This window comes from Letharia columbiana (assembly GCF_014066305.1).
Source record: "Letharia columbiana isolate WasteWater2 chromosome Unknown Sc0000080_s0, whole genome shotgun sequence".
In the NCBI taxonomy this organism is placed as follows: Eukaryota; Fungi; Ascomycota; class Lecanoromycetes; order Lecanorales; family Parmeliaceae; genus Letharia; species Letharia columbiana.
Genome location: NW_023501125.1, coordinates 22,133 through 44,100, shown reverse-complemented (window position 1 = coordinate 44,100; position 21,968 = coordinate 22,133). Strand labels below are relative to the sequence as shown.

At 51.1% G+C, this 21,968-nt stretch overlaps 8 protein-coding genes across 8 annotated transcripts; 4 read left to right on the top strand and 4 right to left on the bottom strand.

The window, feature by feature from the left end:
* Positions 1-410: 410 nt before the first annotated feature.
* HO173_012407 (uncharacterized protein) lies at positions 411-805 on the bottom strand (the record flags this gene model as incomplete). The annotated part of the gene is made up of 2 exons (XM_037314276.1): positions 411-567; positions 630-805. The coding sequence occupies 2 exons, from the start codon at positions 803-805 to the stop codon at positions 411-413; spliced, it is 333 nt and encodes a 110-aa protein (XP_037158812.1).
* Positions 806-2,044: 1,239 nt separating this feature from the next.
* On the top strand, positions 2,045-4,377 carry HO173_012406 (uncharacterized protein; the record flags this gene model as incomplete). The annotated part of the gene is made up of 4 exons (XM_037314275.1): positions 2,045-2,181; positions 2,232-2,358; positions 2,409-3,820; positions 3,885-4,377. 4 exons carry the CDS (start codon positions 2,045-2,047, stop codon positions 4,375-4,377), a joined length of 2,169 nt encoding a protein of 722 aa, XP_037158811.1.
* A 1,221-nt stretch (positions 4,378-5,598) lies between these two features.
* Positions 5,599-8,122, top strand: HO173_012405 (uncharacterized protein; the record flags this gene model as incomplete). The annotated part of the gene is made up of 6 exons (XM_037314274.1): positions 5,599-5,776; positions 5,847-6,108; positions 6,167-6,478; positions 6,540-7,050; positions 7,101-7,180; positions 7,234-8,122. 6 exons carry the CDS (start codon positions 5,599-5,601, stop codon positions 8,120-8,122), a joined length of 2,232 nt encoding a protein of 743 aa, XP_037158810.1.
* Positions 8,123-9,070: 948 nt separating this feature from the next.
* HO173_012404 (uncharacterized protein) lies at positions 9,071-9,680 on the top strand (the record flags this gene model as incomplete). Its single annotated transcript, XM_037314273.1, has 3 exons — positions 9,071-9,086; positions 9,149-9,220; positions 9,502-9,680. The coding sequence occupies 3 exons, from the start codon at positions 9,071-9,073 to the stop codon at positions 9,678-9,680; spliced, it is 267 nt and encodes an 88-aa protein (XP_037158809.1).
* Positions 9,681-10,688: 1,008 nt separating this feature from the next.
* HO173_012403 (uncharacterized protein) lies at positions 10,689-11,750 on the top strand (the record flags this gene model as incomplete). Its single annotated transcript, XM_037314272.1, has 2 exons — positions 10,689-10,819; positions 10,880-11,750. The coding sequence occupies 2 exons, from the start codon at positions 10,689-10,691 to the stop codon at positions 11,748-11,750; spliced, it is 1,002 nt and encodes a 333-aa protein (XP_037158808.1).
* Positions 11,751-13,332: 1,582 nt separating this feature from the next.
* Positions 13,333-13,986, bottom strand: HO173_012402 (uncharacterized protein; the record flags this gene model as incomplete). The annotated part of the gene is made up of 1 exon (XM_037314271.1): positions 13,333-13,986. The coding sequence occupies one exon, from the start codon at positions 13,984-13,986 to the stop codon at positions 13,333-13,335; it is 654 nt and encodes a 217-aa protein (XP_037158807.1).
* Positions 13,987-14,928: 942 nt separating this feature from the next.
* On the bottom strand, positions 14,929-15,880 carry HO173_012401 (uncharacterized protein; the record flags this gene model as incomplete). Its single annotated transcript, XM_037314270.1, has 3 exons — positions 14,929-15,258; positions 15,311-15,397; positions 15,455-15,880. The coding sequence occupies 3 exons, from the start codon at positions 15,878-15,880 to the stop codon at positions 14,929-14,931; spliced, it is 843 nt and encodes a 280-aa protein (XP_037158806.1).
* A 684-nt stretch (positions 15,881-16,564) lies between these two features.
* On the bottom strand, positions 16,565-20,662 carry HO173_012400 (uncharacterized protein; the record flags this gene model as incomplete). The annotated part of the gene is made up of 1 exon (XM_037314269.1): positions 16,565-20,662. One exon carries the CDS (start codon positions 20,660-20,662, stop codon positions 16,565-16,567), a length of 4,098 nt encoding a protein of 1,365 aa, XP_037158805.1.
* Between the last annotated feature and the right edge of the window lie 1,306 nt (positions 20,663-21,968).

Genomic DNA, 21,968 nt, shown 5'->3' with positions numbered 1-21,968 from the left:
GCAGGGAAGGGGTAACGTGAGACTCGCTGCTGTCCTGAAGAATAACAATAGTCACTAGACAGAAGCGATCAAGACGAGAAGTGCGCTCTGCATTCGCAAAATAGCCGATGGCCTCGCTCTCCGAAGTGTTTGTGTCAACCGAATACACTTGCACCCTTCATCCTTTTTGTTTCAAGTCCATTGAAGCTTAAACCAGAATACTCGAAAATCCCTGCTGTTCCCCGGGCTGTTCCCTACTGAAAGTTCATCTGACCCCAGCAATCCACCATTGACATGTGATAAGTATACATAAAACTCTTAAAAAAATAAAGAAAATCCCTGCTGTTCCCCGGGCTGTTCCCTACTGAAAGTTCATCTGACCCCAGCAATCCACCATTGACATGGTGATATAGCGCCGGCAAACGCATGACTTAAAGTACACCTCTCCGTAGTATCTCTATTCCGATGTCAAACTCGTATTTGCATCCTAGCACTGGGACCGGCCACTGGCACAGCCGCAGTGGACTCGGCGATTGGCTCGAAAACGACGGATGCGGACCTATATCCGATATCCTGAGGAAGTTTTTTCTAAACACAGATAGTGTCAGCGGCAAGCGATCGCAATGCTCCAGCGGCTCGCGGAAACTCACATTCTATCTCGATGCTCTTCCGCCTCTATAGTATCGCGGCCTACTTCCTGCCAAGTCCCAGGTCGAACAGTCTGCTCGACCAACTCCGGATCCTGATCACGATACAGCACAATTCGGACACCGGTATGCTCCATTATACGGTGCACGTATGGAGCGGATGCAACCCGATAGCTCATTGTCGTTGGATCGCTATACTCGAACTCCCCCCCCTCTCTCCTTGAACCAGCCCAGACCATAGGTGAACCACTCCGGAACATAGACAGTCTTGAGGTTCGGCAGACTTGAGGTGCTCGACCTCAAAGGAATTTGGGTCCCCGTCACAACACGCGAGATGGATGAAAACGATCGATCCACGACACTCTAAGCCCATCTTGGGAAAAAGCTCATTGAGCACTTCCATGTCGCCGCAAAGATCGAATGAGCAGGTCAAGAGAAGGTCCACGAGTATGCGCTGATTGATGTGTGCTAGGTCGAGAAAACGCCGACACGAATCTGTTGGCTGGACCTCAAACGGAAACCCTGTCCGGTCCGTCACTCTACTCAGCTCAGCGATAGGACGACTATAACGAATGACGGCCGGGAACCGCATGAGCTTCTATTCTCTCGGACTCGTCCACCCCATTCATTTTGGAAAGGGCGGATGCTGTGCTCTGAATCTATTGTAGCAATTCTGCAATATTTGCCGTACTTGTGCGCGTCCTTTCTTTAAGCTTGAGTGCAGTGTGTAAGATTTGAGTAAGCTTTTCTGTGGCTTTACTATGACCTGTCTCTCCTCGGACTATTTTCAGCGTGCAAAAATGGCCGTTATGGTCCCTGAAATAGCACGAGTATATGCGCATACGCAGCTCGAATAGTAACACACTGAATCGGTCCATCGTGTTGATGAACTCGATATTATATTACCCAAAAGAACGGCTTCTTTTAACTCCCGTGCCTTGCCTTGAGGGCGGTCTAGGCAACAGTAACGTAGGAACCTTTGCAAGAAAGAGTCAGCCCCAGCAGCCCTCCATCCTCATATCGCCGTATAATCGAATTGGCCATACCGTGGCGTACTACCTGTTTAGACACGAGAACAAATGCGCAAGCCAAAAATACCACTAAAAGCCCCCATCTATACATTCCCCGCCCAGAGTCCATTGCCCATCGTGGAGTCTGCACCGTCAGTTCTGGTGTGACATGCAGCGTCCATCTCCGTCCGCAAGGGACCGGTAAGCTCAGGCTTCTCGTATCCGCAATACACGTGACCTGCGGCTCGACGGCAGATCAGAACAGCTAATCGGCGAAACTTCGGGTCAGAAACCACTTTACGCGTCGAAAAGTCGCGTTTCTCCACAGCGCGCGACATCTCAATTCTTCTTGCCCATCCGTCTTCTCCTGCTCATCGCCTTCTACTAAACATCAGAAAATCTTCGAGAATGGACCGACAATCAGTCTACTCACTCAGCGTCCTTGCTCCAGATCCAGATGCCAGTGAAGATTCCAGAAGCCAAACACAAGCCCGTTTGCGCGAGTTCATCCTAGAGTTCCGGCTCGACAATGCCTTCATCTACAGGTTTGCCAACATGTAGGGCTCGCTGGCCAGCTGCTGATGTTGAGATTCAGAGATCAGATTCGAGAGAATGTTCTAGTGAAACAATATTACTGCGACGTCGATATAGCCCACCTCATATCTTATAACGAAGAGCTGGCGCATAAGCTCACTACACAGCCAGCAGACATCATACCATTAGTACGCCCGTTTGCGCGAATGGTTTCTAGGAAGTCGCTAATAGCTTGCAGTTCGAAGCCGCTCTCAAGGAATGCACCCGCCGCATCGTCTTCCCCTCACAAAAAGCCAGCGACCTTTCCATACCCGAGCACCAGCTTCTCCTACACTCCTCCGTTTCCCAGATTTCCATCCGCGATCTGGACGCGACCAACATATCTCACCTTGTCCGCATACCTGGAATAGTCATTGGTGCCTCCACACTCTCCTCCAAAGCCACAGCACTCTACATACAATGCCGAAACTGCCAGCACTCGGAAACGTTGCCCGTAAGTGGTGGGATATCGGGCATCACACTCCCGCGCGTATGCTCCAGCAAGAGGACGCCTGGAGATCCAACAGACAAATGCCCTCTAGATCCTTACTTCGTGGTACATGAGAAATGTCAATTCATCGACCAGCAGATACTGAAGCTACAAGAAGCGCCGGATCAAGTACCTGTGGGAGAACTTCCAAGACACATCAAGATCTCTGCCGATCGATATCTAACTAACCGCGTGGTACCTGGCTCAAGGTGCACCCTCATGGGGGTCTTCTCTATCTACCAAAACAAGGAATCGAAAGGATCAGGAAACTCCGCGGTAGCCATCCGAACACCGTATCTACGAGCGGTAGGCATCACAACAGACGTCGATCACACGACCAAAGGCAGCGCAATATTCTCTGAAGAGGAAGAGCAAGAGTTCCTCGAGATGAGTAGACGACCTGACCTCTACGAAAGATTCGCCGAGTGCATTGCACCCTCAATCTACGGCAACAAGGATATCAAGAAAGCTATCGCCTGCTTACTCCTGGGGGGATCCAAGAAGATTCTGCCAGACGGTATGAAACTTAGAGGTGATATCAACGTCCTGCTACTTGGTGATCCTGGAACAGCGAAATCTCAACTTTTGAAGTTCGTCGAGAAAGTCGCACCAATCGCCATCTACACATCTGGCAAAGGGTCCTCAGCAGCTGGTCTGACAGCATCGGTGCAACGGGATACCAATACCCGCGAGTTCTACCTTGAAGGAGGAGCTATGGTGCTTGCCGACGGCGGTGTGGTCTGCATTGACGAGTTCGACAAAATGCGCGATGAAGATCGTGTAGCCATCCACGAAGCTATGGAACAGCAGACCATCTCTATCGCCAAAGCTGGTATCACGACCATCCTGAATGCCAGAACATCGGTGCTTGCGGCCGCTAATCCAATTTTTGGGCGATACGACGATCTAAAGACGCCGGGCGAGAACATCGATTTCCAAACCACTATCTTATCTCGCTTCGACATGATCTTCATCGTGCGCGATGAGCATGAGAAGGGACGCGATGAGCGGATAGCGCGACATGTGATGGGCATCCAGATGGGCGGACGAGGAATGGAAGAGCAAGCAGAAGCTGAGATATCGGTTGAAAAAATGAAGCGGTATATCAGTTATTGTAAATCGTAAGGCCCCTTTCCCATCTCACATTCCGCCCTCTTCTTTGGTCCCTGCTGAGCCAGTATGCAGACGCTGCGCGCCTCGCCTCTCCCCTGAAGCCGGCGAAAAGCTCTCTTCCCATTTCGTCTCCATACGCCGACAAGTCCATTCCGCCGAGATCTCTGCCAACGCCCGCTCCAGTATTCCAATCACGGTCCGCCAACTCGAAGCCATCATCCGTATCACAGAATCCCTTGCCAAACTCTCACTCTCGCCCATCGCCCTCGAATCTCACGTCGATGAAGCCATTCGCCTGTTCTTAGCTTCAACGATGGACGCAGTGACGCAAGGAGAAGGGCAGGGGAGTAGAGAGGTGATGGAGGAGGCGGGCAAGGTCGAAGAAGAGTTGAGGCGGAGATTGCCCGTAGGTTGGAGCACGAGTCTGGCGACGTTGAGGAGGGAGCTGGTGGAGGGCAGGGGATGGAGCGAGCAAGCTTTGAACAGGGCGTTAGTGGTGCTGCAGAGAAGGGAGACGGTGCAGATTCGGAACGGAGGGAGTCAAGTATATAGGAGTGGGGCTTAGCGAAGGAATCTAAAGGGGGACACAGGACGAATCGATTAGTGCAAGCATGGAGAGCTAGGGAGTTTTGTGCCTTGTAAAATAACGATTGCTAGCTAGCCTTGAATTACTCCCCTGATCCTGGTCTTGATTCTACCACCCAACCCTCGTCGACTTTCATGAAATCGTCTCCTCGTCCCCCATCCCCCCTCCTCGAACGTCCTTATCCGCACACTCCCCTTTCAAAACCGCAAATCCTCCGGATTCGAAACGATGAGCCCCCTCCCCACACCGGATGTCGTAGAACTTGTCCCCCGGCAACTTGGGCATCCCCCCGATTTCAAACTCCCCTTCCGCCATCCATCCACCGCACGATTGAAAACCTCGCACAAAGGTCTTGTGCATCACGAGCACCATCCCTTCGGCGGTCAATTTCTAGGACGTCTCATCGGAAAGTACTCGCATGTAAATCACTGCAAATTCGAACGCTGACATCTTGAGATTATTACCTCGAGGGGCGGGTAGCGAAAAAGCCCGCACACCTAAACTACGAAGGTCTTGATAACTTCGCAACGAATGAGTTTTGGCTGATAACTTGAGTGCAAGAACTCTTTAGAATTTCTTTATCTACTCCTTGTACCGCAAAGTTTTTTTCGTTACAGTTGTGGCTGATAAGTTGCGTCCCTGTCGAATAATTTAGGGTGTACGGGCTTTTTTGCTCCCCGTTCGATTATACGAAAGTGAATGTTGCCGGGGATGGCGTCCCTTTCCTTCTATCGTGATACACACTTCTCCTGTTATCTGTTCGTTCTCCACTCAAAAACACCATCGGACTAGAACCAAACCTCGGTTTCCCCACTACTATCTATCAGTGGCTGAAATCAAGCCCCCACCGTCTTCGAATCCACCATCGCACTTGTCCCTGCTCACTCCACCCACTGCTGTTCTTGATTTTCTCGATCATCTCGCTTTGAAAAGCTCTCTATCTTGGATATGTCCGTATCTTTCATGATAGTGGCGGTTTTTCAACAGTGCCAAGGAACCCACATAATTCACTCAACGCTGCTTGAACGGGCAAGAGTTCACGCCGTCTTGACTTGGGTCCTTCACGATGCGTCCAAGAATGAAAGTTCCAGATTGGCTTATCGCGGACCAACGAACACTCAAAAGGCATGAATCCGCTTGCTCCGAAAGATTCTGTCTCCTTTATCCCCAGCTGGAAAATTCGCACCGAGGGCTTCCAAGATGAAACTCACCAACTTCATCTCCTTACTGTTGGTCTTTCTTGGTCAACTCAACCTTATCAACGGAGGGCAGGTTGCTCTTCGACCTCGACCGAAGACACCGTTACTGTCCAGATCGATTCCGACCAATGGCTCGATCTTCGACCCCACGGACGAGGAGTCCTTCTACACGGTTGGGGGTGAGATTGAATAAACCCCTATCGGAGCCTCAGATGAAAAGTTTCTAACGAATTCTACGTTCTGTGCTAGACGATCCGAAGACCGTCATCAAATCAATCCATCAAGCTTCGAAGCGCAAATATGTGAATTTTGAGAGATTCGAAGACTACCTGCGGCCCCAAGAGAGACTCTGCACGCCCTCGGCGGATAACAAAACCACAGTACTGACTTTCCCTCTGGATCGTGCGCTCTATCTTGCCGCTCGCGAGAGATGGGCGGGGGAAACGAGGCTCGTTTTCATCGGTCACGACCCTTCTTGTTACGCTCCGGAAGAGGAGCGATCTTCGTTCAAGTAAGCTCCACCAGCGCAGTCTATAATTCCCTCATAGTCAAAAGCTGACCAATCTAAGGTCATTGTCTATTGCATTCGACGATGCTTCACAGACCATCCGGGTCATTGGCAAACCCTTGCGTTTCGGAGACAGGCACTTTCCTGCGCCTACTGAACTAATTGTTGGCAGGGCACCCCGAGATGTCGTTCTGACTTCTCGTATGACAAGTAAACAGGACCGTCGGCCGCATTGGGGGAATGCTCTCAAGTGTCTCAAACACCTAAAGAGGTGCATCATCAAACACCTTAATCTTGATTTCGATAGCCCAGACAAACACATCAGTTTTGACAGCGAAGAAAACGAGCCGCGCAAGAAGTATTGGCCACCAGAGTAAGCGAATCGAAACCCTTCTTTCTAGCGGCTTCTCAGGAAGGTATTGACATGGATATAGCAAATTAAAAGAGGACACAGGGGTCCCCGAATTATTTGAGTTATACTGCCTGGAATGTAGGACCACCGGTGGGGTTGACCAGGAGTTTCATATCATTTTCAATCCGGTCAGTGGGTCTGACGACGACGATGAGAACGACGATGAAAAGGATGATGACGACCATCACCATAGCCGCCGCGATGATGATGATGATGATGATGATGATGATGAAGGTGACTTCCGCGAAATGTTTAAGAACCACATCAAGCGCGCTTTCGTCAAATACAGCGTGAGCGATGAAATCAAGATTCGGAAACAAATCGAAATTCTCTCGAATGTGGGAGCGGACTTATTCTGCAATGTAGCCCTCGTCGGTACCGCTCCTCCTGGTACCATGTCATGCACCCCTGCATACACCGGAGGAGGCCTACAGTGGGAACCGTCCTCTGCTCCGGAGGATAAAGCTGCTCGTGCAAAGGCGACGGGCCCAAAAGAGGTTGGGGATCCGAAGGCGGGCTCTGGCAAGACCAGTGTGAGTTTTTTCATCCCGTCGTGTTTTGAATGCTTGATGACATGGCGAAGTCCTGGGGCTACTCCATCTGGCCCATGGACGTCGGCATATATGTTTGGATGGATCTTGGCATTTCGACCCAAGTCAACCTGTAAGCCCATCCATCTACACGACACAAAGGTGGCATGTCGGCTAATCATGTAGGACTCTGCCGGGGTTTGAGGCGACGATTCCGGTCGGGTCCGAGTTCGAGATTGATGTAATGGGGGGCGAAGATGGGGGCCCCATTCACACCACCAACTTCGACCCCATCATCGAGATATTGAAAGCAGACCTGTCCATTCAATCCACCGAAATCCACTACAACATCGCCGTCGGGCCCAAAGCTGGGATCAACATTGGACTTCCAAAGGGTGACCTCGGGATCGGGTTTGGGGTTAGGCTTGACGTCGTTAGGGTTGATAACAAGTGGTCGGAGTATAAAAGTAAGCGGCCCCCCCCTGCCCTCTCTGTGAAAAGACTCGAATTGAACCATTCCCGTGCCATCGCACTCCGCAAACCTGACCTCTATCAAACAGACGTCACCAGTGCTTGCACCGAGCCCAAAGGCGGCGAACAGAAAGACGGCGAGCCCAAAGAGCGGGAGGAAGCGTTCGAGAACGCCTTTGGCTTTACCATGGATTTGAAAACGGGCATCTACGCCTTCCTCAACCTCGCGGGCTTCTACGTCGACACGAATTGGATCGGTGACAAGGTGGGCAGCGACTTCTCCGGCCTCTACTGGGGGATCAAAAGCCTCGTCGCCAAATGCGGTGACTGTGGCGAGGAGCAGTGTCTTTCGCAAAAGATCAACGACGTCCTCGACGTGGCGATCGACGGCCTCGGGTTCATCGATTCGACGTTCCGGGTCAGTGAGTTGACGGACAGCGATCACGTTTCGAAGGACAGTATCCTTTCGCTCAACGACCAGATGGTGGGAGAGGATATGCCTACCGGAAACCCGGACGTGGCGTGCTATGCGAAGCCGGCGTCCGGCATCTCTCGTCGCACAGTCTTTGGCGATGAGGATGTCAACGTATGCCAACCGAAATAAAAGGCGGAGCTGTCGTGGAAAGCTAGAGGAGTCTTCGGTGGTGTTCAGATTTCTATGTAGGGTAATTGTAATCAATAATAATAACAATTGTACTCGCAAGGACAACTTCCAAGGTCATTTTCTCAAGACTCAAGAACGACAGGTCAAGTCAGGCAAACTAATCTAGACCAAGCCATCTGCCGCCATCCAGCCCGAGTCTAGCCGGCAACGCCCGGCCATCAAACCAACGCCTACCTCATTGACTCTGCCTGCATCGAATACGAACATTGTAGAAGACGGTCGCACCACTTCTGCTCGCTCCTCGGTCACGAATTGAGGATGTTGGGCGATCATTGGTGGGGGAGTCTAAATGCCGACTCTGGCCAATTTTCATCACACCTGTGCCGGTTCTTGACACTCGCTGCCACCCTCTTGACCCCACGCAGTCGTGCGTTCCTGTTTCTGTACTTCTATAACGACTTTACTCTACGCAGCCAATCACGATGCGAATGTATAAATAAATCAGACTTCGTGTTGAAGTTCTCTACCTGGTGCTTGCTGTGGGCACTGGACATAGTTTCAGTTAGTGGGATGACTTTTTGTCGGTAGCTCCCGTAATCCCGTCCAAGGCCAGCATCGCTTAAAAGACTCAAAGACTTCAATGCCAAGAAAATGGTGAGGTCATCGTGCATACTTTAACCACACGACGCGATCACGTGGGGAGCAAGAAAGACCCCTCCCGACCCCTCTTTGGCCACGTCATATGTATCCATTTGCCTCCAAATACAAACACAAACACAAACGACCAAATCATACAGATAATCGTATCCAAACCCCATCATCAATACCTCTCCAGAAAAACATCTTTTTACAAAGTAAGTCCTAATGTCCACCGTTTCATTTCTTTCAACAACATCACCCTACTGACTCTCGCACACCAGCAATCATCCAAACCCCTACTCGATCAAAATGGACAAAGTAGGAAGTAAGGCAGGCTTCCTTTCCGCATTTCCTTCAGCGAGAACCGTGCTGACACTTCCTTGTAAGGTGTCCTCGGTGGTACGGCGGACACAGTGGGAAAAGGCGTAGGAGGTGTAACCAACACGGCCGGTAACGCTGGTAAGAGACTCCGCATCTGACTTCTGGGTTTCTTTCTCGGCTTGACTCTTGATCGTTATGTACATTCTGTTTCGCCCTTTTCTTCGTTACGCCCCTACGGACATGTTTCACTATCTTTCACTATCGCGACACTATAAGTCGAATTCTACAATCAACATTTCCTACCCACTCCGTTCTTTCTACGTCTGATCCTTCAAAATTTCGCCTGATCTCTCTCTCTATGCATGACTTATGATGCACGCGTACGCTCTTGAAAAGTCTGACAACGCACATAACCACAGTCGGTGGCCTCGGCAACGTCCTCGGTGACACCCTCAAGGGCACAACTGGGACTCTGGGTGACGCGACAAAGGGCGTCGGCAACGTGGCCAAAGATACCACTGGTGGCGTCGGAGATACTGCACGCTCGGCTACCGGGGCGAAGCAGGATGCTCAGAACCCGTTGGGGTTGAGCGAGTAGGGTGATGGAGACGCAGAGTTGGGCGGACACGAGAGAGGGTGGCGGAGTGGAAGACTTTTGGAAGGTGGTAGATGGGTAGGCAAGCAGGTACATATTAAGCTGCAAACACGCTAGGACATCTCTCACGATTACATAACTTCACTGCCGAATCAGACGTATTCGAACATTCACTACTCACAGATGCGCCAAGCCTAGACTTCACTTTGGGTGTTGGGGCGAGAAGCACGAGTTGTTCCGCGTTGTTCCTATCCCTAGCTCATGCGGCTTCCACCTCTACCCCCTGCGGTGACTCTATCAGTTTTGGGGAGTGGACGGAGTACACCCAAGGAGTCGAAAATATTAGGTGGGTCATGAAACCCGCTGGAACTCTGGCCTTCACATCTTAAAGAAGTCGGCCTTGCCGAAGGAACATGCACGTGCACAGAACATCACGCGATCTCCGGCTGAAGAGCTACGTGTAACGTCTCCGTTGCCCATTCTGCTCTGTAGTCTTCAGGCTACTGCTTGCTCTTTTGCTCTCGCATCTTCCGCATATACTGGGAATGGTGGTGCCCACTCTGCATCCACCTTCGTTGTTGAAAACCACCCTTTACACCTTCCTGCTATCTTTCTTGCAGACCTTTTTTCTCCCACATTATTAGACGAAACATGTTATCCACCATCAAATTTCTCTACCCCACGCGACTTTCCTTTTCACGGATGCCTAGGAAATTGAGGTACCTAAGGTCGCATCAAGGCCCTCTCAGGCAATCTCCCGAACTCTCTGTCCTCCTTTCCTTACACTAAACCCCTTTCTCTGCAAAAATTGTCTCTCGGTACCCACTCGGATTGCGTGCAAAGTACCGAACGCTCCACGGCTTGTCGCCAGAAGCCTTGATATCTAGGCGATTATCCGCAACGCGATGATGCTGCGAGCAACAACCCCTATTCTATCATACAATCATCTTTCTTCTCCAGTGCTAAGTCATTGAAATCGGGGTTGGCATTGCATCAATTGCTGTTTCCAGAATGACGACTTTTCAAACCTCCATAGCACTTCTTCTGTACCACCTCACCCTCGTCCCTGCAACATCCCTCCCAGTCCTCTCCCAAGCATTATCCACAAACAACAGCCTGCCCGCCATCCTCATCCCCACCAAGTAAGCCAAGCACCCCAAAACCCCAAAGCGCTCCACAATGACACCAATCCCCCCCGGCAGCCCCACCGCCCCGACCCCCCCACCCGGCTTCTCCGTCCGCCTCAACTTCAACTCCAGCGTGCAGCTCAGACCACTCGAAGTCTACATCTACACCATGGGACTGCTGACCACCCTCTGCTTCTCCCCCTGGACCTCCACCATAACCCACTCACTCGTGATGTCCGGATCGGACGCATCCACCGAAGTCGTCCTCAACCCGCTCCGCCCCTTCGACGACAGCACACTGGAGGTCCGCCACGGGGTCCTCGGCCTGTACAAAGCCGGCGTGGCGATAGCGCAAGGGGGCCGATTCACCAAACTCGACGCTCCACTCTACGTCCGGGATCTGCAAGTCGGCTCCTTGCAAGTCCAGCCGCGGAGCACCCTATCTTCGACCACCAACAACACCAACAACAACAACAACCAACCACAACCACCGACGAACCCAACACCCCCATCATCAAACGACCCAGCCACCCTAACAACCGACTCCGGCACGATAACCGACCCCACAGACCCCAACTTCACCCTGACCTACCACTACGACGGCGTCCGCATCAAAGCGCAAGACATCTTCACCGCCTTCCTCGACGCCCTCGCGACCGCGGCCGAGCACGGCAACGGCGACCCGGCCGCCCACATCCCGGCCGCCCGCAGCGCGGGCGGCGACACGGTGCTGAGCACCTGGACGGTCGGGCCGGGGGCGGCGATGACGTGGCAGCGGTTGAAGCGGGCGTTGTGTCTGGTCTGGACGGCGCTGGTGACGGGGCGGAGGGCCCGGTTTGAGGGGTTGGCGTTCGGGGTGGTTTATCAGGGGGTGGGGATTGGGGGGGGGAGGTTGTTGAGGTTTGATGGGGGCGGTGGGGGGGTTGATGGTGATGGTGATGGGTAAAGTTGGTTGGGGAGGGTTGGGGGGAGGTGGGGTATGTTGAGAGGTGAGATGATGGAGGAGGTTATTGAAGAAATATTATGAAATTGACATCATGCTCTTGTCCGCAAAAAAGCCAACTAATTGAGAGCGGCATCTCAGCGCCTCGAGAACGCTGGTAGCGGGATGTAATACGAAGATTGCTATTCATCCACACTCTGCTTCTGCTACCTGCGCGCGAGTCCCTGTGATGATGACGAGAGCAAGACTGGGTTTTTGGGATGTAGATAGCATACGGTAACGAGGGCCGAGGAGCCGAGTGGAGGATGATATTGGGCAAATGGGCGAATGGGTGAAACCAAAGATAAACCAAGCGCTCATATTCAAGGCGCAGAAGTCGCAGTGTGAAAAGGGATCAACCTGCGTTTTTCATACCGAAGGTAAAGCTGATCTACACGAATTATGGATCCCGAACACTCTATATCAGCTCGACATAGCTTACGCACATGCATAAGACTTCCGTTCTTCCAATGAGCCTTGTCTGACAGTGCAGCAAAATCAGTAAGCGCGCAGCTTCATCTTCATTCGTCTTGAATAAGCCCAACTACTCACTCTCAGTTAGGGTCTGTTCGCAGCACTTGACAGAAGTCATCAAGCGTCACTATTGAGGCTTTCGAAGCCGTTGAAACTTCACCATCGTGCTTTGTCTCACTGGGATTCCTGATTCCCTTCTTGGCCTCTGCATACGCTCAACCTGATACAATGGAAGCTCCTTTAGGACCGCCCATTGTAGTCGTATTTCGAACGGCCTTATCCAATTTCAGCCAAGCTGGCTGGGCTACCAAAGAGGACTGGCTGAGACATCAAGTACACATCGGGCAGCTTTATCGGAAACAACCCTTGCCAGCTGTCATGGATTTTTATGGCAAGCCAGCATGGCTTCAGAGCGACGTACCTGTGAGGAGATAAGGCGCAAAGATATCCCAGGCGTGCACCGTGATCCAGACCCAAAAGGGCTTGCAGTTGATGGTAATGTGGAGAGCCACTGCAGCAACAGACTACCTGCATATCGAAACAATGAATCCTTGCAGCCCGATTGGCAGACTTTTATACCACGGCGCAAGTCGAGTACCCAAGAATGGTTACTGGGTCATCTACTGATGGAAGTGGGAATCCGCAGTTTTCTCATTCTCACCGGCGCTCATCTCTAGGCCCGCGCATCATCGGGTTTGCTATAGTTACTCAACTACACTACCATGAGCTAGCTATGTATGCAACATGATCAAGGATTGCTTGTTCAACACATCTAAACCAACCCAAACTTGATCTTTAAATTGAGGCCAAGTATGACCTTGACTCACAACTTTGATGAAATGCTCAAAGACCTGTAACCGCTCGTGTTGTCTTCTACGCTTGCTCCGATTACCCAAAAGACCGCCGGAGTATCAAGAAGACAAATATACTAAATCAAAGCAACGCAGCTGACGGATGTTCTCACAGTATCTTCCTGAAGTAAAGTGAAACCCAACTTCAATTCCTTCTGATAACCGTGGCGTCTTCACTTTCGTTTTTTTGAGCTTGCTCCAGGCAACCCATACTCGAATCCTCACCTGCTCTTCACGCGTCGTTCCCACCTTTCGGACCACTCCCTCCAATCCTGCATGAGGGTTTCTGGATTGCAACGAGACTGGTCATTTCCGTCACTGCCAACAGAATTGTCAGTCTCAGTGACCGTGTCTTCATCCAAGCAATGGCTCACTCGAGTCTCGTCCGTACGGCGAACATGAGTTTTTCTAGCCGCATCGCTTGTGCGGAGGACAAGGTTCGAGATGTTATCAGCAGCGGTAGTGGTTCGGCGTGGAGATCTGGAAGGAACGGACGTGCGTGATCTCACCGCTCCCTGACCTCTTTCTCTACTGTGGTCCGACATGCTAGACGAAGAATCTCTCTGATGAGCGCAATTCCGTATGACCCCATTCCTCACCACAAACCCATCACAGAATCCGCAAACGACATGAAAACCAACAAGCTGCACGGAGACTTCCGACTCGCGCTGCGAAGCTGGGACGCCTTGCGGAGCGAGGGTAGCTTGGTAATCCGCGCGAGAGATGAGCGAGAAACGTTGGCCGGTCCGCTTGGTGACAACGGCCATGGAACCCGACGGGTGTAGGAGGTTCGCTACTTTACGGGAAAGAACAAGCATCTTGCGTGTGACTCGACGTCCAGCGTGACTGTAACGGTGGCCAGTGTCGCGAGACATCTTGGATCCCTAGCCTGCGCTTAAGGCGCTGTACTTCGATTTTGATATATATATAGGCCTGGGGTTGGGCGAGGCCTGGCTCTGAGTTTGAAGGCTACGGAGCGGTCGCAAAGCACTGTAGAACTGGGACTCTGGTGAATTCTGACGGTAGGGTGAACAGTTGATGCCGAAAAAGATCGGATGGGGAGGACAGCTGCGTATCTAAAGCCGCAAACACAAAGCCACCGAAAACTTCTCTTCGTGCCGTACAGCTAAGGCGACGACAAACGCTTTGTGCGTGTTCCTTTGTCATGAGAGACAAGATAGTCGCAGCCGCGATTTGTATTGTCTCTATGTTCGATTCTTTGTCGAATGAATGCATTGTAGAGAAAATGAAAAAAAAAACATTGCAAGGAGCATAGGAGTTAGAATGTAAGCTCGGACTTGGCCCAGTGAGTTAGACTAGCAAAAGAATCGTCAGAGAGCGATACACATTTTTTTGAAGTCACCTGCCCGTTCTTCGATGATATCGTGTATCAGAAGGCTTGGTCTCTGAAGAGCGAAACCATGTCTCAGAACGCCCCTCACCGCGGGGGTCAGAGCTTGAGACATATCATATGGAGACAATCAGTATCGTCGGACTCAGACAACGCATGCTGCGGATCTCCGTGCTCAAAGAAGTTTTCCTGCTATTATGGAGACTTCAACGGTCTAACGAACAATCGACGCATGACTGTACTAAGTCTTGGAACTGCGATCAAGGAGGACGGGAAACGAAAATTGTAGGCTATTTGAACCTTGACGGGACCAGGAGAAAAACAAGATATGACATGCGCGAACTCTCTTGTGTAGACCGAGACAACAGTCTTGAGCTGCACATTCTCCGCCCGGGACTCGCCTTCGTACCACTTTTTCATATCTATGAACAAAGCCGCCTTCTCCCAGCTAGCTTCCCAAGCATTTTCAACCCCTTCGACGTCTCCTCGCTAACTGCTCCCAGCGCTCAGCCTGAAACTCTTCGGCCTCCATCTTCTCTCGAAGCACTTCCGCCACACCGGGCTCCAACCAGGGTAACTGCTTGAACCACGGTAGCGAAAACAAATTTTCAGGAGCTCCCTTCACCACGCCTGGGACTTGAGGAGGCCACTCATCGCCATCACGTGTCGCCTTTTCCTTCCCTTTTCCGGGCACCCCCCGTGTCCGAGGTCGCGGGACGGTCGCCATTTCCAGCTTTGAAGAAACGCAGACGATGGCTTTTTCGGTGGGTCGCTCGAGAGAACCTGGTTGCATTTTCTGTGACGGTGTCAGTATCAAATCACGGGTTATAGGAACTGTGGCGGCTTACACCGAAGCATTTGATCCAGTGCTTGCCAGTTGAATCGCGACCATCATGTTGCAAGCTCACCTCGCCATGGTTGATGAAGATGATCTCCTGCAGCCAGAGTCAGTCAGAGACTTCCAATAATACCGAAATATGTTGCAAACACACCAGTAGATCCCGTAAATCAGGATCAGGGCCGGTGCCATAGGCCACGGCAAAACGATCCTCGTCATTGGGGCGTTCGACCTTGCGCACGGTTCCGTTCGACGGTTGACGCTCCGCCCACATGATAAGTTGATGGAAGTGGTCCTTGGTACGCTGGAGCCAGAATTGATGTTGCATATCCATGCGAAGGCGGAATGCTTGGTATGCTTCCGAAGACAGGCGATGCACCCGTTCCTGCCCCTTGTGTTGAGTCGGGTCAGGAAAAGGTGGATGGTTCGGTTGCCGTGGTGGGCGAGGTAGTTGTCCCGGCGCCATGTTGTATTCTGGCTTTTGTGTAAACTGAAAATTGCTGAACGGTGGGTTTGGGAGGAGGGAGTTGGTGATGGATAAGAAAGAAGAACAGAGGGCGTCGAGTAGAGGGATCTTCATGTTAGGTTGGTAGTGTGATGTTGGCGAAATGTTGAGAGCGTTGGGTGATATGGTGCAGTGAAGCCGATGGAGCGTAGACGATTGTCTTGGCGTTATGGTGTTGAGCCACTTGAAGTAATTTTTAGGCTAACCGAGGACTGTCTTAGAAAAATTCACAAAAGACCCGAGGAACGGGCAAGTACATCTGGCTGCCTGGGTTGTCAACATAGAGATGCCAAAAATTGCCCGAGTGCGCGTCAGGTGAGAAGCGAGGGGATCGCGCTTACATGTCGTATTTTCACAGGTAAATGGTTTCCCACAAGGGCTCACAGAAGGTATAACGAAGAAACAGTTGTTAGGAACTCCGTATGAAATAGTTTGCATTACTAGACAGGTCACAGGCTAGTAGTTCAGCTGGCAAGAATGAGACTGAAATTGAATTTATAAGCGCTTACATTTCTGCTCAACCTGACCTCTACTGGAACGACCATGTACAAGACCTCTGTGTTTGACTCTGAAAGCTGCAACGAACTGTACTCCTGACCAAGAAAACCCGTAGTGTCTGGGATCTTAAGAACCCTTCATCGCCCTCAAAGTCCCGAGCCTTCCTCACTACTCGACTTCTTTCATATTCTCACTCCATCAGCCTCACCTATTTCCCTATAATAGTGCCCTTCATAAGAAATACCACCATCCCATGTCCACCTATATCTTCCCCAAAGTTTCAGCAAGCACCATCATAAACCCCACCTTCAACTTCCTCATACGCTGTTCATCGAGATTGCCGTTTCCGAGGGCTACGCAAACTTCACTCATTGTGAAGTTGCCCCGGTCGACGGTCTTCTTTGGACCAGGATGTTCTGACTCTTCACCACCGGCTGATACCCTATTCACGATCTTTTCCCCAAAACTTCCCTGCGCCGCTCTGAGCAAGCCAATTTCTTCATCTTGCACTTCACCTTCTTCTGACTCGGCGAATTCCCCACCGTTGCTAGTTCGGGTGAATCCTTCCACACCGTATTCTTCCTCATAATCTTCGAAATTTTCGTCAACGCCTGGTATCTGGAGAACGTTGAATGCTTCAGCTTGGTTGTAGTCCCGAGATAAAAGCTGGAAATCACAGACTGTAGCCACATTTTCATCTTCGCGGTTGGCTACCGAAGTCTCTAACGACCCTCCGTTGTTCTCTAAAGAGTAGCTGCTGGGTCGTGAGGTCATCTCATGAACATTCGAGCTATCATTCACCCGCTCCTCATCTTCAATGCGATTCAAGCTGCCCTTGGGGGTCTCAAACCATCGACCATATTTGACGGCTTTCTGGAACTGTGCTGCCCCATCCTTCGGACTAGCAACGGAAACAGATGTGAATGATGCTGTTTGGAAACCTTTCCTGCTCTCAGGTTCTTCGTCGTCATCGGCTATAATCTGGAACATGTTCGACTGCAAGCCAGCATCCGCGGCTACGGGCTCTTGAAGGCTCGACAGCATCGCCTTCAGCTTTTGATTAGCTAGATCGATAGCTCCAGAAGACTGCACACTTCCGAGTCGCGCCGTTGCGGCACCATCATCTTCTGCGATCTGGAATCCATTCGATTCCGATCTGCTACTAGCGGCTCGGGGTTTCGCAAAGCTTGACAAGATCATGCGCAGCTTTCGGTTGGCCTCCTCGATAGCTTCTGGTGCTGCAGCGTCATGTGTTGATGTTTGCTGCTTGGAGTCTCCAAGTTGCGGGGTTCCTACGCCAGTATTTCCAGGTACTAGACGCGTAGATCCAGAGTGCTGCCCTTTCAGTGCCATCTCCATATCAAAACGCTGCTTGGCAGCTTCGAGCTTGGATATCAGTGACTCAGGTTCTGAAGATCCAGATTCATAATTGTATGGTGGAATATGGTCCATATCAACGGCATCCGGATCCGGGTCTCCGGGGGTTAGGATGCTGGACTTTGGGCATTCGGCATTTTCGGGCTCTGGCTTCTCGATCTCTTCGCTATTCAAGCCTTCCACTCCACCAAGCGAAGCTGAGGTAAATCGGGGTGTTTCATCCAATTTTCCATCCTCCAAATTAGCTTCCAACTCCTCTGGCATCCCAGTCTGTGCAGCTTCCGTCTCGGCCACGCGCATATTCACTGAGCTTGTCTTGGCAAGCTCTGACTTGGCAGAAGCTGGTGGCTGGATGGGACCCGAATGGCTCTCGTGTTTTGTGTTTGGTATTTCTGTTCGCTTCTTTGCTCTTTTTGCTGTTCTAGTGGCTTTCTTATCATTCAGATAAAGCTCCGTCTCCTTCTCTCGTTCAATTTCCTGCCCCAGTTCTTCAATGACGCTTTGCGCAACCACATCCTGGCGCTTCTTGATCAAATCGACGGGAATGCCGCTCTTGTCTATCTCTGCAGCAATGTGAGCCCAGACATCATCTGAACTCGTCTCGACGGAGTAATCTTGATCATTTGCTTGTTCTCTGTCGGGACTCTCCTCGACAGGATTGCATCTCTGGCAATGCCCTATGTCAACTAGGACGACGTTGTGCGGTAATCGTCCTCCGGTGATTGTAGGCATCTCTGCAACTTCAACACCGTCCTTTACTCGCTTCCGGATCATCTTTTTGACCACGGTGATCAGCCAGTTGAGAAAAGTTTGAACGCGCTTAGTCTTGGTCTCTTTGGGGTTTGACCCCTCAGCTCCAGGTGCGCGGTCTTGATGCATCCGAGCACTGATCTGTCTCAGCAAGGTCTCGGTCCGGTTGCACAGACGTATGGCCGCCGTTGCGGTTTTTGAATCAGGTTGAGCGTCAAACTGCGCAGGCGTTGCTTCGACCCGATCCTTCGGCTGCGAACCGTATGCTTCTTTTTTGTGCAAGACTTTAGAAGCTTCTTTGCAGCCTTTCGCACCCAATTTGAGAGCCCATTTTACCACTCTTACTTTTCCAGAAGGCTTCGATCCAGTTGCTGCTTTGTTATTGAGTGTTTTGGCTATACCTGTAGGCCCATAATCACTCAAGCCGCTGGCCCATCCGGCAACTCCAGCCTTTTCGAAAGAAGCAGCTTTTTGCTTATGAGCAGCCGCTTTCGCCGGGACCTGGTCAGACAAAGCCATCTCAGGACCGTCTTGTTCGAATTCTGGGCCCTCGCGAGGAGTTGCATCCAGCGCCAAGAAATCGTTCTCGTCTTTCTCTTCGTCGATGACCTCTGGCTCAGAATGGTGCAAGGTTGCAATGCATTTCTGGCAAAAACACTCAGAGGATAAACGCTTTCCATCATCTGAGAGCTCTGAAATGGACTGTTCTATCTCAGTTGGTGCGGTGTCTTCATCGCTATTCCCGTCTTCTACCTCATCCCCAGACGCCAAAGAGTCTGTCTCCGAGTCATCACCATCACTGATGTCGGATCTTGCGCCTGATTCCAAAGAAACAGTGACAGACGAGTCGTTGTCGCCCTCTTCTCCCGTAATTCGCTTGATTTCTTGATATAGATGTCCGACAATCTGACTAGTGGCCATTGGTCTGTTGACAGCGATCTCGAGACTCTCCGTGATCAAAGACATACGCGTTATGATATCAGCCTCCATCTTGCCTGTCTTGATACTTGCAGAATCGGTCGGTAGCAGCATCTCGATGAACTGCGCGTACATCGCTCGGTAACAGACAAGCTCATCAGGAGTGTTCTCTGGGCGCCCAGAGTACGATTTCGGCTTGTGGGCTTCGATGTCCCAGTTATAGTTGACAGGGTCCCAGTCCCGTATAAGCCAGTTTGGGTACCTCAGGCATCCCACCGATAGCGGTACTGCAGCTACACCGTCCCAGTCAAGAATTCCAGAGAGGGTCCCATCATCGTGCACCAAAATGTTTTGGATATCGAAATCTGGATGTGCAAGTACAAACTGCTGCTCCTTGTGGTCCATGTTGTCAGACAGCTCAAGCGCCCACTTTGTGAAGAGGCCGGCAGACTCACGGACACCTCGGCTGTAGGCACTGTCTCCCTTTTTGTAGCCTCGACGGTTCAACATGAATAAGAGATAGGAGGAAGGGTCGGTAGTAGGACCATTTTCGCACCAAACATCGTGTTCGGGGTAAGGTTCTCCGTCGATGGTATCATAAAAGGCTTTTGCATCCGGCACCTTAGCACCGGCAACATCCACGGGTTGGCCAGCTGAGTCGAATCGTAGGGCCCCACCGCGGTGGAGAGTGAATGTACTGAGCTGTACCATAGCTGCTGCTGTAGTCTGCAAGGCTCGGGCTCGAAATTGCTCACGTTTTGCGCTGGAAGCATTCGGGTCGAACCAACCCTCATATAGTGGTCTGCCTTTGAGGAAATCCATCAATATGTAGGGACAACCGACTTCATTGTTTGACGAGACATCGAAACTATGGACAGCGGGGACTGGAATGGCGATCGATAGCTTGATCATCTTCATGGTGAGAGCCTCCGAGGTCATGGCATCTGCTGCTAGGCGGTCAAAGCGGGCATGGGAGCCATTCGCAGGCACTTTCAGGATCCATTCAACTCCGTCATCGAACAGCACGCGGTATGCAATATTGTAAGAGCCCCGAAGAGGTTCGAGAGAGACTTTGCAGCCTATCACGGTGTTGTCTGTAGATTGGGATGGATCTGTTTGCTCTGTGCTGTCTCGAGCTTGCATGTTTTGTCGGACGGACACAGCGAGAGGGCCGATATTGCCAACCTTGAGTTGGGCGAGCACTGCCCCAAATTGTCTCATGAAGTCATGATCTTGATATGCTTTGCTGCCGGCCGAGGGGTGAAGAGACGTTCGTGCCATCTTTGCATTGGTGTTGGCGGAAGCATCAGCCATGTACCGAGAGTTTGCTGGTGCGATTCCGCGGGATAGATACAATTACTACTGCAGCAGCTGACCGCTTTGATAGCTGTGAAAATCGACAGTGTTGCAAGAGATGTGGAAAGGAGGACGGCCGATGTGGACGGTAAAAATATATTTAGATATATGTGCGCCAAGCATGCCCGATCGACGGGACTATTGACACCTCAACACGTCTTCTCCTCATCACATCGACATTAGGTAATCCGACAGGACGACGCGCCTGAAGCGCGTGTCAGCAAGGCACAAAGCGAAAGATCGCCCCGTAATGCGGGTGAAGTCGATGCACAACACCAACCTCCAGTGTAGCAGAGGCCGTGTCAGAAGCCATGTCAGATGCTGTGTCATAGGCTGTATAGTGGCGAATAGAAGGATGCGCTAAGGTCAACATCTAGTCATGCTTGATTATAAGTGCTTAGGAAGTGATAACCGACTTTTATCTTTCCTCTTCTACGAATCCCCAAGCAAGTATCCTCTACCACATCACCAGCCGTACCTCAAGCTTTTGGATCCAAACCTTTACCGAATGCAAAAGAGTGCTCTCAGATAACAAGTAAGTCAGGTCTTTCAATAGCAGGTGGTTTCTACCGCCTCCTCTGGGATTAACACCACTGACAACTTGAGCAGAACAGGTCTGTCCCAAAGCCAGAAATCCCATTTCTCACAGAGCAAGCGGAGTACGACATAGTTCTGTTCCAGTCTGACTGGTTCGGCGTAACATCACTGACCGTATTACAGGACTTCATCAATGGTGTAACCTATACACGGCTGGTAGTTTCTGTCGTAGAGACAGAGCGTTACCGACTACAGGGTAGTGAGAGCAAGCTCGAATGGCCATCACGTGTTCGGCCCACGTTGCATCATCAAGAAGCACATGGAGCATTGCCCAGAGCATAATATATGGAGAAAGTATGGGGATCCCTGCGAGACCTACGAAGGAATACGTCGTGCAGATTTGAGACGTTAAGAGAAAAAGAAGATCGAGCAGTAGTAGGAAAAGGCTTAGGAGGCTGTCTGGGCTCGGAAATTTTTGTAATCGAAGAGCGTCAGCCTGCTGAGTGCTTGTCTAAAAGAGCTGCGTGATCAATGAGTCGAGGATTAGAGTATCACTAAATCGAGTATATAAATTGCAAACCTAGCTTCTTGTAGAAGGCTGAAGCGTGATGTCTCCAAAGATGAGCGTGAAACCCCACGGATCTGTCGAATCCCGCTCGTCCTCAGTGGTAAGTGTCGATGAAAATGGGCTTGATCCCCGTACCACACGAATCTGTCCTCAATCTCC